General features: G+C 46.6%; 1 protein-coding gene across 1 annotated transcript in view; it reads left to right on the forward strand.

Moving 5' to 3' along the window:
- Nucleotides 1-4162: 4162 nt before the first annotated feature.
- Nucleotides 4163-14891, forward strand: part of gabrr3a (gamma-aminobutyric acid type A receptor subunit rho3a) — a 53386-nt gene continuing 42657 nt past the window's right edge. The window contains exons 1-2 of the mRNA XM_076273740.1: nt 4163-4308; nt 6227-6339. Of these exons, the coding sequence (XP_076129855.1) occupies nt 4163-4308; nt 6227-6339 (259 nt within the window). The remainder of the gene's footprint in view (nt 4309-6226; nt 6340-14891) is intronic.

Here is a 14891-nt window from a genome sequence, read left to right on the forward strand (position 1 = left end):
ATGCTAACCACTCTTCACTGTGATGCTAACCAGACTGTGATGCTAACCACTCTTCACTTCCTCATGTCTGTCTGTTTGCCGCTTGTCTGGCTCATGGACTCATCGGTGTTGTCTGGCCAGCTGCTGTTTAGAGCTGCTGCTTGCGTAGTTCAGTGTGAAGGGATTGTTTGTGAAGTGCTTGCACAGGATGAGGTGTGTGTGTGTGATTGTTTGTGAAGTGCTTGCACAGGATGAGGTGTGTGTGTGTGTGTGTGTGTGTGTGTGTGTGTGTGTGATTGTTTGTGAAGTGCTTGCATATAAATTGTGTACACTGGGACATGCTTCTTCTCTTATGTAATCTGCTGACCCTATTCTGACCAGGGGCCCGTGTCCCAGAGAAGACTCAAGTTCAACATCTTGGGCCCAATTCACACCAGAGATTTACAATGAGACAAAACCGTTGAAGATTCGTGATGAGATGAGCTGCAACATTCTAAAACTGTGCAACTGTGACTAGACATGAATATGTGAGTGAATGTTGCGCTGAATCTAATTCAAAGGAGTTGCAGCGGAGTTGCACTCACACATTCATGTCTAGTCACAGTTGCACGGTTTTAGAATGCTGCAGCAAGTTGCTGGTTTATAGAATGTTGCAGCTCATTTCATCGTGAATCTTTGGTGTGAATAGGCCTTTATCTTTCATTCTTCTTTTTCTGTTTCTCTTTCCTCATCCCTTCATCAATTTGTCTTTCTTTTATCTCATGTCATTCATCCCTCCATCAATTTGTCTTTCTCTTATCTCATGTCATCCATCTTTGCAGCATAGTCTACACTGGGTCCAGAGAGGACTGTGTTTTGATTGGTGGTGAGAGCAGATGACAGGAACGAATGAGAAGTAGATGAATGAATGTTATTGCGTATGAGCACCTCAGTAAAGTTGGGGCTCAAGATGAAACAAAGCTCTTGTCCTCTTACAGGGGCAACAGGTAGTTCCAGTGTCCTAAATGAAAATGAGGCTATAATTTATCATACTGTGCTGAGGCTATAATTTATAATAATGTCATGATGCAAAATAGACAGAAAATGTTATTTAGATGTTATTTAGATTTCAAACTGCTGTCTCTCAGAATGAATATCTCGCAGAGTTTTAGAAGGTCTGCTTTTTTCTAGATATAGAAGATATTGTTTCAGAAGATGACAAGAGTGTCACCAGTAACCACAGAGACGCCATTGCAGCCCAAATAAACAAATATTCATTCACTCATGAATACGCAATCAATTTCTTGAATTCAAGCCAGATCTGGGCCAGATCCTGGCTGCAGTCAGCTCTTTTCTGATCTGTCCCTTCAGCACCAGAGCATGCTGCTGCTGACAAATCCAGAGCCCTCAGCATTCTACTGCACTAGAGCCCACAGCATTCTAGAGTCCTCAGCATTCTACTGCACTAGAGCCCTCAGCATCACAGTAGAGTCCTCAGCATTCTACTGCACTAGAGCCCACAGCATTCTAGAGTCCTCAGCATTCTACTGCACTAGAGCCCACAGCAGCCCAGTAAATCCTCAGCAGCCCAGTAGAGCCCTCAGCAACCGAGTAGAGTCCTCAGCATTCTACTGCACTAGAGCCCTCAGCATCACAGTAGAGTCCTCAGCATTCTACTGCACTAGAGCCCACAGCATTCTAGAGTCCTCAGCATTCTACTGCACTAGAGCCCTCAGCATCACAGTAGAGTCCTCAGAATTCTACTGCACTAGAGCCCTCAGCATCACAGTAGAGTCCTCAGCATTCTACTGCACTAGAGCCCACAGCATTCTAGAGTCCTCAGCATTCTACTGCACTAGAGCCCTCAGCATCCCAGTAGAGTCCTCAGCAGCCCACTAGAGTCCTCAGTAGCCCAGTAGAGTCCTCAGTAGCCCAGTAGAGTCCTCAGCAGCCCAGTAGAGTCCTCAGCAGCCCAGTAGAGTCCTCAGCAGCCCAGTAAGGTCCTCAGTAGCCCAGTAGAATCCTCAGCATTCTACTGCACTAGAGTCCTCAGTAGCCCAGTAGAGTCCTCAGTAGCCCAGTAGAGTCCTCAGCAGCCCAGTAAAGTCCTCAGTAGCCCAGTAGAGTCCTCAGCATTCTACTGCACTAGAGTCCTCAGTAGCCCAGTAGAGTCCTCAGTAGCCCAGTAGAGTCCTCAGCAGCCCAGTAAAGTCCTCAGTAGCCCAGTAGAGTCCTCAGCATTCTACTGCACTAGAGTCCTCAGTAGCCCAGTAGAGTCCTCAGTAGCCCAGTAAAGTCCTCAGTAGCCCAGTAGAGTCCTCAGCATTCTACTGCACTAGAGTCCTCAGCAGCCCAGTAGAGTCCTCAGTAGCCCAGTAGAGTCCTCAGCAGCCCAGTGGAGTCCTCAGCAGCCCAGTAAGGTCCTCAGTAGCCCAGTAGAATCCTCAGCATTCTACTGCACTAGAGTCCTCAGTAGCCCAGTAGAGTCCTCAGTAGCCCAGTAGAGTCCTCAGCAGCCCAGTAAAGTCCTCAGTAGCCCAGTAGAGTCCTCAGCATTCTACTGCACTAGAGTCCTCAGTAGCCCAGTAGAGTCCTCAGTAGCCCAGTAGAGTCCTCAGCAGCCCAGTAAAGTCCTCAGCATTCTACTGCACTAGAGTCCTCAGTAGCCCAGTAGAGTCCTCAGTAGCCCAGTAGAGTCCTCAGCAGCCCAGTAAAGTCCTCAGAAGCCCAGTAGAGTCCTCAGCATTCTACTGCACTAGAGTCCTCAGTAGCCCAGTAGAGTCCTCAGCAGCCCAGTAGAGTCCTCAGTAGCCCAGTAGAGTCCTCAGCATTCTACTGCACTAGAGTCCTCAGTAGCCCAGTAGAGTCCTCAGTAGCCCAGTAGAGTCCTCAGCAGCCCAGTAAAGTCCTCAGTAGCCCAGTAGAGTCCTCAGCATTCTACTGCACTAGAGTCCTCAGTAGCCCAGTAGAGTCCTCAGTAGCCCAGTAGAGTCCTCAGCAGCCCAGTAAAGTCCTCAGTAGCCCAGTAGAGTCCTCAGCATTCTACTGCACTAGAGTCCTCAGCAGCCCAGTAGAGTCCTCAGCAGCCCAGTAGAGTCCTCAGCAGCCCAGTAGAGTCCTCAGTAGCCCAGTAGAGTCCTCAGCATCCCAGTAGAGTCCTCAGCATCCCTCTTGCTCATTCACATCTCTCTCACAACTTTCATTCCTTTCAGATGATCAGCTCGGACAATCCTGGGAAAAGCTCCCGTTAAATGATCTGGGAAGTCGTCTGCTTGTGTGAATTTTTTTTCTTTCTTTGCCAGTCTGGAAGCTCCAGCAAGACAAACACACATATAGTATTATCCATCGAGTCTACACACACACACACATATAGTATTATCCTGTCTATCCCTCCCCTTCTCATCGAGTCTACACACACACACACACACAGACACAGACACACAGAGAGAGAGAGAGAGAGAGAGAGAGAGAGAGATGGCTTCAGTTTGTAGGTTAGTGAAAGATTTCAGCTGGCAGGCATAAGAAGATTAGGGGGAATTAACGTCATTCCTTTGTCATTATAGGAATAAATTGATATTTGGTTTTAATCAGGCCACAGTGCGCCAGTGTACTGGGAGAACAGGCTGTGCACTAGGGAGTCGCAGAGAGAGAGAGAGAGAGAGAGGGAGAGAGGGGGGAGCGGGAAAAAGATATATGAGAACAGAGAGAAAGAGAGAGAGTGACAGAGAGAGAAAGATTGACAGGGCAGCATCACACACTTACACACAAATCCCCTCCATGCACACACACACACACACACTCACACTGGTAGGGAGAAAGAGGAGCGTGCAGAGGAATAGACAGCGCGGGATCACATCGGGGATCATGTGAGGAAGACAGGCGGCCAGCAGGACTTACCGCCCGCCGACTCACAGAGAAGAGAAAAAGAGGGAGAGAGAGAGACGGAGAGACGGAGAGAGAGAGAGAGAGAGAGAGAGACGGAGAGAGAGAAAGATGAGTATGCATTCGTCCAGGACTTAGAACCGCAGCCGGGTGATGGACGAGTCACCGTGTGGGGCACGTTCCGGTGGCACCGGCTCACAGACCTGCGGGTGAGGGCACCACTCCCAAAGGACCACCGACCACCCCCCCTACCCGCCCCCTGCCATCCCTACCCTACCATACAGAGTGCGGGGCATCGTGGAGTGCGGGGCATCGGGTCGGCATGAACGTTCACCAGATGGCCCTGCGCTGGGCATGCCTGGTCTGCCTGTACCCACTAGCCCTGGGCGGCAGCACCCATCTGCCCAACGGCCGCAAGAGGAGCAAGGACGTCTTCCTGGGGGAGAAGACCCGGCACAAACATGGAGGGTGAGGTGGGGGGGGGGCACAAACATGGAGGGGGGGGGGGGGGAGTGTGTGGGGGGGGGCACAAACATGGAGGGTGAGGGTTGAGTGTCGGGAGAGTACTTCAGTTGGGTAGCTTATAGTATGGACACTCAAAGATCCCAACGCAGGATAGGTTTGGTCCAGTAATCAGGATGAGAATAAGCCTGTGTGTGTGAGTGAGTCAGTGTGTTTCTCAGAGAGTAAGAGAGCGACACACATGTTGTGGTTGTTGTGGTTGTTGTGGTTGCTCCAAACACAATATTTGGAGAGTCCATTTGGCTGTTGTTTATTTCTGCCCCTCTCCCTCTCAGAGATCTGTTGTAGTCGGCAGCTGTTGACTTTCATCTCTCCGCTGATTCAGCCGAGATATTTGCATGGGCTTGTTTGGCAGCGTGTACTCTGCCCTGCAGTGGAGTGAGTGTTGTGTGAGTGTTGTTTGACCAGACTGTCCCTGGGTGGGGTGCACTTGTTTATGGTTGTGTCTTTTGTGCATTACTGAGGGATAACCTTTACTTTGATGCCCCTGTTTGTTTGATGTTCAGAGAGTGCTTTGGTACTGTGTGTGTGTGTGTGTGTGTGTGTGTGTGTGTCTGTGTGTGTGTTTGTTTATATCCTGCAACCAGCTGTGCTGCAGTCAACTCTTTCCCCAGTCGACTCGTTGGCAACATTTCCAATCATGCATATGCGTGCGTGCATGTGTTTGTCTATGTGTGTGCAGTGCTACAGGTGTTAAAAGTGTGTGTTGCAGGTGTGTGTTCTCGTGTGCGTGAGTCTCAGGTCTGCTGTACGGTTATGTGATCTTTGTGGTGCGTGTCACCCAAGGCTGAGACACACATCAGTGAGCGCAGGAAGACCTACCCTATTTCCCCATGTTGTCCTGCAGATTAGCTGTGTGTGTGTGTGTGTGTGTGTGCGTACGTGTGTGTGTGTGTGTGTGTGTGTACGTACGTGTGTGTGTGTACGTACGTGTGTGTGTATGTGTGTGTACGTACGTGTGTGTGTGTGTGTGCGTACGTGTGTGTGTGTGTGTGTGTGTGTGTGTGTGTGTTAAACAGTCTAAAGGTGAGTTAAGCCTTGTGGCACTGAGCAGAGCTGCAGCATATTCAGTAGAGCACAGAGACGTGACCAAGTAACCAGGCACTGGCAGCGCAGGGTACAGGGTACAACCTTGTTATCAGCACTGCCATTAAAAAGACCTTTTGTACAGATATGTGGATATATGAAATGATTTAGCTGTAATGTACATTTTGTATTTATTTTTTCTTCATGTTAAAATGGAATGAATATAACATCTCCCTATTACACCCTGAGCTTGTTGTGGTTAGTGTTCTAGTGGTGGTTAGTGTTCTTATGAGCTAGTGGTGGTTAGTGTTCTAGTGGTGGTTAGTGTTCTTATGAGCTAGTGGTGGTTAGTGTTCTTATGAGCTAGTGGTGGTTAGTGTTCTTATGGTGGTTAGTGTTCTTATGAGCTAGTGGTGGTTAGTGTTCTTATGGTGGTTAGTGTTCTTATGAGCTAGTGGTGGTTAGTGTTCTTATGGTGGTTAGTGTTCTTATGTCTGTTTTGGTTTTGTTGTTTAGTAATCTGAGCAGTGAAGAATCAGTTTAGAACTCAAACAGATGTTGACTACTGATGACTTCTCTCTCTCACTCTCTCAGTCACACACACACACGCACACACACACAAACAGAGAGAGACACAGACACACACTCACTCTCTCTCTCTCTCATACACACACACAATCTTCTCTCTCATTTGCCCATCTCTCTCTCCCCCTTTCTCTCTCTCCCTCTCTATTCATCTCTCTCCCTCTCTCTCAGTTTCTCTTTCATCCTTCTCTGTCTCCGAAACCTCAAAGATATTTTAAAAATGGAAACTAAACCTTCCTCTCTCTCTCTCCAGGCGGATAGACTTTAAAATGAAGAAATCAGACAGCACCAAGTCTCTGCTCATAAAATCCGAACAGCTACTGAGGATTGAGGACCATGACTTTGCTATGAGGCCTGGCTTTGGAGGTGAGGGATGAAGACAAACACAGGCTCTCTCAGTCCTCTCTGAGATGCTGATGTGATGAAGTGATGAATGAAATGCTGATGTGATGATGTGATGAATGAGATGCTGAAGTGATGAAGTGATGAATGTAGTGCTGAAGTGCTGAAGTGATGAATGTAGTGCTGAAATGATGAAGTGATGAATGTAGTGCTGAAGTGATGAAGTGATGAATGTAGTGCTGAAGTGATGATGTGATGATGTGATGAATGAGATGCTGAAGTGATGAAGTGATGAATGAGATGCTGAAGTGATGAAGTGATGAATGTAGTGCTGAAGTGTGAGTGTTGAATCAGGCTCAGTAAAAATGGCAGCTTGCAGAAATGAGATCTAATGAGATCAGCTTGCAGAAATTATATCTAATGAGATCAGCTTGCAGAAATGATATCTAATGTTGTGGGATTAAGGCTAAATCATGGCATGTGGCTTTGATTTGTGTCATGGGATAATACGGGATGGGGGTGTAGTGATGATATCTTTTGGGTTGTTCTCTCAGCAGACAGGATGTGGTCATCACATGCTGTTAGTAAACGCGACTCTAGCCTCAGTGATCTGCTGGGGTGGCGGGGGTCTTGCACATGCTTTATTATCGTCTTTATTCTGTTGAGTTTCTTAGCAGCAGCACCAGTGACAGTGGGCAGCTGTGGCTACTAGATTGGGAGCATCCACTTCTGCAACAGCAGGAGCTTAAGCGGATCTCACACACCTCACACACCACACACACCTCACACACCACAGATCTCACACACCACATATCTATCTCACACACCACAGATCTCTCACACCACAGATCTCACACATCATCTCACACACCACAGATCTCACACACCACAGATCTCTCACACCACAGATCTCACACACCACCTCACACCACAGATCTCTCACACCACCTCACACACCACAGATCTCTCATCCACCACCTCACACACCATAAAGCTATTACATACAGTTGCTTTTCTGAACTGTGTGTGTGCTAATGAAAAGCCAGCTTCCCTCAGTATATATACATGCAGCTGTAGCAATATTGCCCGCTGGTGCTCAGTATAGATAGATGCAGCTGTAGCAATATTGCCCACTGGTGCTCAGTATAGATGCAGCTGTAGCAATATTGCCCACTGGTCTGGTGCTCCTTCAGAGCCTCTTTAGGGCAGCGGGATTAAACATCACTTCCCTCAACAGCTGACTGACCCTCCCCATCCCAGAGAATACAATACAGACGCTTAAGTGTGTGTGTGTGTGTGTGTGTGTGTGTGTGTGTTGAGTCGTGCATCTTTTCTGTGTACATAGTTAATCTTCACCTAGACTTCCCTGGTCATAGAGGATTTCACATCTATATTTAAACACAGAGGAGGAGGTCTAGACGCAACAGATGTGAAGCTAAACAGTTTATGAGAAAGACAGTGAGACACACACACACACGCACGCACGCACACAGACACGCACACATGCACGCACGCACACACACAGCTCAGAGGGGTGACACACTTGGTCTCGTCTCAGTGGTCACTGCTGGTTACACTCTATATTGTCTGCACACAGGTGAAGGACAGGTAAGCACAGGTAAAGGAGGGTGTGACAAAAAGGAGATCATAGAGGAACACAGGTAAGCACAGGTGAACATTGGTAGAGTCGGCAGGTATGTGTGAAGGCGTTGGGGTTGGTAGAGTAGCCAGGTATGTGTGAAGGCGTTGGGGTTGGTAGTGTAGCCAGGTATGTGGTGAAGGCGTTGGGGTTGGTAGTGTAGCCAGGTATGTGTGAAGGCGTTGGGAGAGTAGCCAGGTATGTGTGAAGACGTTGGGAGAGTAGCCAGGTACTGTATGTGTGAAGGCGTTGGGGTTGGTGGTAGAGTAGGCAGGTATGTGTGAAGGCGTTGGGGTTGGTAGTGTAGCCAGGTATGTGTGAAGGCGTTGGGGTTGGTGGTAGAGTAGGCAGGTATGTGTGAAGGCGTTGGGGTTGGTAGTGTAGCCAGGTATGTGGTGAAGGCGTTGGGGTTGGTAGTGTAGCCAGGTATGTGTGAAGGCGTTGGGAGAGTAGCCAGGTATGTGTGAAGACGTTGGGAGAGTAGCCAGGTACTGTATGTGTGAAGGCGTTGGGGTTGGTGGTAGAGTAGGCAGGTATGTGTGAAGGCGTTGGGGTTGGTGGTAGAGTAGGCAGGTATGTGTGAAGGCGTTGGGGTTGGTAGTGTAGCCAGGTATGTGTGAAGGCGTTGGGGTTGGTGGTAGAGTAGCCAGGTATGTGTGAAGGCGTTGGGGTTGGTAGTGTAGCCAGGTATGTGGTGAAGGCGTTGGGGTTGGTAGTGTAGCCAGGTATGTGTGAAGGCGTTGGGAGAGTAGCCAGGTATGTGTGAAGACGTTGGGAGAGTAGCCAGGTACTGTATGTGTGAAGGCGTTGGGGTTGGTGGTAGAGTAGGCAGGTATGTGTGAAGGCGTTGGGGTTGGTAGTGTAGCCAGGTATGTGTGAAGGCGTTGGGGTTGGTGGTAGAGTAGGCAGGTATGTGTGAAGGCGTTGGGGTTGGTAGTGTAGCCAGGTATGTGGTGAAGGCGTTGGGGTTGGTAGTGTAGCCAGGTATGTGTGAAGGCGTTGGGAGAGTAGCCAGGTATGTGTGAAGACGTTGGGAGAGTAGCCAGGTACTGTATGTGTGAAGGCGTTGGGGTTGGTGGTAGAGTAGGCAGGTATGTGTGAAGGCGTTGGGGTTGGTGGTAGAGTAGGCAGGTATGTGTGAAGGCGTTGGGGTTGGTAGTGTAGCCAGGTATGTGTGAAGGCGTTGGGGTTGGTGGTAGAGTAGGCAGGTATGTGTGAAGGCGTTGGGGTTGGTAGTGTAGCCAGGTATGTGGTGAAGGCGTTGGGGTTGGTAGAGTAGCCAGGTATGTGTGAAGGCGTTGGGGTTGGTGGTGTAGCCAGGTATGTGTGAAGGCGTTGGGGTTGGTAGAGTAGCCAGGTATGTGTGAAGGTGTTGGGAGAGTAGCCAGGTATGTGTGAAGGCGTTGGGAGAGTAGCCAGGTACTGTATGTGTGAAGGCGTTGGGGTTGGTGGTAGAGTAGGCAGGTATGTGTGAAGGCGTTGGGGTTGGTAGTGTAGCCAGGTATGTGTGAAGGCATTGGGGTTGGTGGTAGAGTAGGCAGGTATGTGTGAAGGCGTTGGGGTTGGTAGTGTAGCCAGGTATGTGGTGAAGGTGTTGGGGTTAGTAGAGTAGCCAGGTATGTGTGAAGGCGTTGGGGTTGGTGGTGTAGCCAGGTATGTGTGAAGGCGTTGGGGTTGGTAGAGTAGCCAGGTATGTGTGAAGGCGTTGGGAGAGTAGCCAGGTACTGTATGTGTGAAGGTGTTGGGGTTGGTGATAGAGTAGGCAGGTATGTGTGAAAGCGTTGGGGTTGGTGGTAGAGTAGGCAGGTATGTGTGAAGGCGTTGGGGTTGGTAGAGTAGCCAGGTATGTGTGAAGGCATTGGGAGAGTAGCCAGGTATGTGTGAAGGCGTTGGGGTTGGTGGTAGAGTAGGCAGGTATGTGTGAAGGCGTTGGGGTTGGTGGTAGAGTAGGCAGGTATGTGTAAAGGCGTTGGGGTTGGTGGTGTAGCCAGGTATGTGTGAAGGCGTTGGGGTTGGGAGAGTAGCCAGGTACTGTATATGTGAAGGCATTGGGGTTGGTGGTAGAGTAGCCAGGTATGTGTGAAGGCGTTGGGGTTAGTAGAGTAGGCAGGTATGTGTAAAGGCGTTGGGGTTGGTAAAGTAGCCAGGTATGTGTGAAGGTGTTGGGCTTGGTGGTGTAGCCAGGTATGTGTGAAGGCGTTGGGGTTGATTTCAGCCGATTCCTGGCAGCACCAGAACGGCAGCGGGATGAGAAGTAGGTTAGGGTGTCACCTTACAAGCCTGAATCATCTCCCTCCCCAAAATCCCCTGTGACCCAGATAAGCATGACACAGCACACTCGCCGCCACACACACAATAGGCCTGCTGGACACATCTGTGTGTGTGTGTGTGTGTGTGTGTGTGTGTGTTTGTGTTTTTTTCATAATGTACCCATGATCTGGATTATAATCCAGTGGTCGGAGAGTCCAGCCAGAAGAAGTCTACATTTTAACTCACGTGGAGAGGACAAGGGCCAGCCTCTCAGTCCAGCTGCCAGGGGATCACAATGACCAGTGGCAGGGAGATCACAATGACCAGTGGCAGCAGTAACAACAACAATGACCAGTGGCAGGAGTAACGCAGTGACCAGTGGCAGCAGTACAGGGATTAAAGTGAAAAAAAATCGTTTGACTGAACTTTTTTCAGGCCATAAGTCATATGTTGTTCATATCTACCTATAGAGATAGCACCCCTTTTGCGGTCGCGACCTGTTGGTTTTTAATGTACAAAAAGATGCAAACAGCAAAGTAAGGGAGTATTCGCTTTATTCACACAGCGGCCATTGTTTAAACCAAAACGAGGCTACAGGGTACACTTACTATATAATTAATGCCACCTACAGGTGAATGCATAGAACATAACAATCCTATGGTTTGTGTACCCTGTAGCCTCGTTTTAGCCGCCAATGGCCGCCATGTGAATAAGGTGAATTGAGTGTTCTTGATTGAGATTGAGTTTTCCTGATGAACAAAAATATATTTTAGTACCATCCCTGACCATTGCTGATTAGCCATTGCTGTTCTTTTCTACTGCAGCAATATTGTAGAAAGGCTTTAACACACTCTTATTTATAGGGTTGGGCACCGAAACACGGTTCTAATATGGCACCGGTGCCGACACAAACGGTAGTAACTGCATCAAATCACAACGTGGATTTCGGTGCCTCATTTCGGTGCTTAAATAGCGTTTTTTTTTTTTTTTAATACGAGGCATCACTACATGTCATGCGCCATCTCTAACGTCTAGGGTTGGGCACCGAAACACGGTTCTAATATGGCACCGGTGCCGACACAAACGGTAGTAACTGCATCAAATCACAACGTGGATTTCGGTGCCTCATTTAGGTGCTTAAATAGCGTTTTTTTTTTTTTTTATATGAGGCATCACTGCATGTCATGCGCCATCTCTAACGTCTTGCTCTGATCGCAACACATCCAGATACAGTTAGCTAACATAAACACTGGATGTATAAACCAGAGGGGTGCACCACATGAGTGGACAGTGTTTGACAGCTTGCATGAGACCAAATAGCTTACTTTAAAGCGATATCGCGAGCTCCTGTCAAATTCTAGCAGTGGGCCTAACTACACACAAGCAAAAGGCTATGAAACAACATCCAGTAGGCTAGCCTAGCCTATACTTTACACCAGCGTTCCCAAACTTTTCCCCCCGCGTACCACCGCCTACATTCCGACTCGGCTCACGTACCCCCACCGTCCGACACATAAACACATAAAAACGTAACGCATTCTATAACCCCCCCCCCCCGCGTTGACAATATTTGTCCGTTTCCCGGTTTTAGGTGCGTGCATTTGGTCAGTTAAAAAGTTATGAAAATTAGCCTGCATAGTAGCCTAACTACATCCACATACAATATCTTATAATAGGCCTACAACAACGCATGACAATGTATTCGTTTAGACAACATTAGGCTATACAGCCTATGGCTAAACTTAGGCTACCTTTAGTTTGTTAAATGTAAAGCCTAGCTTCATGTTACCTTTCTTGCCCATCTGAAATAACTCCTAGCTTTGCTCCTTCCCTCCTTTCTGTTTCTGTTGTTTTCAAAAACCTGTTATATCCGCGAAACTTTCCCCCCACGGACCATCCAACGCATTCAAAAGTAACGCATTCTATTAACTATTCCAGGCGTCATGTTTAATATAAGCTGCCCTTTTTTTGATGAACACATACAGAGTTTATAAATGATATCCTTTAATTTCATGTTTCCATATCATTATGACCTAATTCGAAATAATGTATTTATTCATGAATTAATTACAAAACATTTGAAATTTTCATTTTATACCTGTCCGCCATAGCCCTTTTCATCTCGCGTACCCCCTAGAAGCAGATCGCGTACCACCGGGGGTACGCGTACCACAGTTTGGGAATCCCTGCGTTACACAATATCCTTGCTAATGCGCTAACTGACATTTATTTGAAATGTTATCAGCAAAGTTGTAAGGTGAAAACTTTATTTCACGGTGTGTTAAACAACATAATGGCATGATATTAATCTTTCATGTGCATGAGGTCCATATAGCATCACAATGAATATGAAGATCATGTTAAAAGTTAGCTGGCAAAAACAAATATGTAGGTTACATACCTGATGTCACTGAGCTATCAAAGAGGCTGAAACCATCTCCGTAAGTTATCGCTAATTAAACTCAGATGACTGGTGTTAGCGCATAGCCATAGTTGCTGTTAAAATGCCTACTTGGCTAGCGCTGGGAATCTTAACACTTCAACACCGACATGTAGCCTAACATGTTCAAAACTACTGCGTGTTATGGGTTAAGTCAAGACATACAATTTCTTGAATCATTTGGGAACACACTGAATTAACTGGAAAGTAGAGTCCCTTAGATTAGCTTGCTTGCAAATGCCGTTGTCCATGACCTGGCAGTTTTATGGCAAGCGGTTTTAACATACCTTATGGCAGATATTGATAGTAAATTGAATATAACAGTTCAATTTCATGTTCAAATTTGTCTCATCAATAAAAAAAGCAATTCATGCTTTAGACCATTTTAATTTAAAACATTTTAAAAACAAAGTACCGGTTCAGGCACCGTTTCGGCACCGGCACCGTTTTAAAGGTATCGATTTAGCACCGGTATCGGATAAAACCCAAACGATACCCAACCCTACTTATTTAATTACTTCAGGCCAAAAGTGTTTAAAGGGGAGATTTTTTTCTTGTTAATATGCAATTCAACACCAAGTAAAATCTATAAAATCAAGTTTGCAAGACTTCCCATTTCCTCATCAAAGTAACGAATCAGAACATTCTAGATATTGTTCATATTTCCATTTGTTGCCTCATCCGCATTTAATGAAAACATGGTAATTTTGAGTTTTACAGACAACTCAGTTTTTCAATGAGCAGTCTCTCAGTCTGTGTGTGCTCATGCAGGAGGTCTGCGCATTTGATAACGACAATCTGGAGACGGTGCTTTTGTCTTCAGCAACAGATTGTATAAGGTTGACAAGAGGTTGCGATATGGTGAGGGACAGGTCGTGTTGCGCTATGAAAGAACATGCCTAGCCTACTTTCTAAACGTAAAAACGGTCAGCCATAGATAAACGTAGCCTACCTCTGTCGTGGTGGCTAGTTGCACCAGGTAGGGAAGATGTCCTGAAGTGCATGAACGTTAACCTTATGGCGGTCTTCTGATTGGTGGCGTGCTAAAACGTTTTCCTATTGCATCCATAAACAATTTTCTTGCAGCGAACCGCGCAAAAGCAAACCCCTGGCACTTTAATTTCTTTACACCATGGCTTGTTAGTTCTCCCCCGTTTCCAACAGCTGCCCATCTCCATTTATTTTTTAACTTTTGACACCTGCCTTGCCGTCCTTTAGCAACAACGCATCCATGACAGCTAGTGGCCTTGCCAAATAGACGCACACAAATCATGACGCTAATATGCGAGGTTCTGGTAGGCCTACTGGTTATGGTTTTGTGCTATAAATTAATAATATATATAATATATTAATAATTTTATAGCAAAGTTTTAAGTTGACTATTTTAATTGTATGGTTATTTTTTGTCAACATACACTCACAACCTACTGTCGTTAAAAGTGAGGCCTAAGCAAAATAGGCTACAAGGCTGTCTGTGCGTCACAAACAGACTGACTTACTCAACAGTTCGCGATGATGACAGTGATATTACTTTTTTTTTTTATGCTAACACGCTCAGTCAAAAGCTTTCGTCGCAAATTGTGAAAAACATTGTTGTACATGTCATAACAGACGGGATATTGCATAGGCTACGGTTTATATTGCGTTGCTTTACACATAATGTTGCATTGATTAAAAACTGTAACAATAATAGTAGCCTACATCGGGTGGCATAGCAGGCTATCTGTTCAAGTCATAGGTGACACCCAAAATGAATGACCTCCCCTGACAAGAGTTCGCGATAGTAAAAAATTGTCTACATTGATGCACGGAAAGAACACAGCCTACGCTTCTTCTCCGAATTCGCACATAGAGCTCACAATATCATATCCAAAAAAGTTAAACGGATTGGCCAACCTCATCAGCTGTCTCTAATGTGTCACTATAATCTAACTTTTAGACCGTTATATTAACTCCATACGTGTTCTTTTTTTTTAAGCAAACGCCCGAGACAATTAAGTGTGTAGCTACAACATAAACAAAGCGAAACTCATGGCTGACGTAGGCTATCTTCTTGAGCGGTCACTGATTGAGACACAGAAAGTTCTCAAGAACACTATTAGGTCTTTAAACATTTATCATCACACACATTAATTCATCGGACCTAATATTTGTAGTTGCCTTAAAAAAGGAAAAGCAAAGGTGATAAGAGGGGGGGGGGGGGGCTATTTTTTTTCTCATCGGATCTGCATCAATCTCAAATATGAC

Source organism: Alosa pseudoharengus, unplaced genomic scaffold (assembly GCF_046254945.1).
Source record: "Alosa pseudoharengus isolate Yale_2024_CS ecotype anadromous, Long Island Sound unplaced genomic scaffold, YU_APseudo_1.1 YU_APseudo_1.1_scf_8, whole genome shotgun sequence".
In the NCBI taxonomy this organism is placed as follows: Eukaryota; Metazoa; Chordata; class Actinopteri; order Clupeiformes; family Clupeidae; genus Alosa; species Alosa pseudoharengus.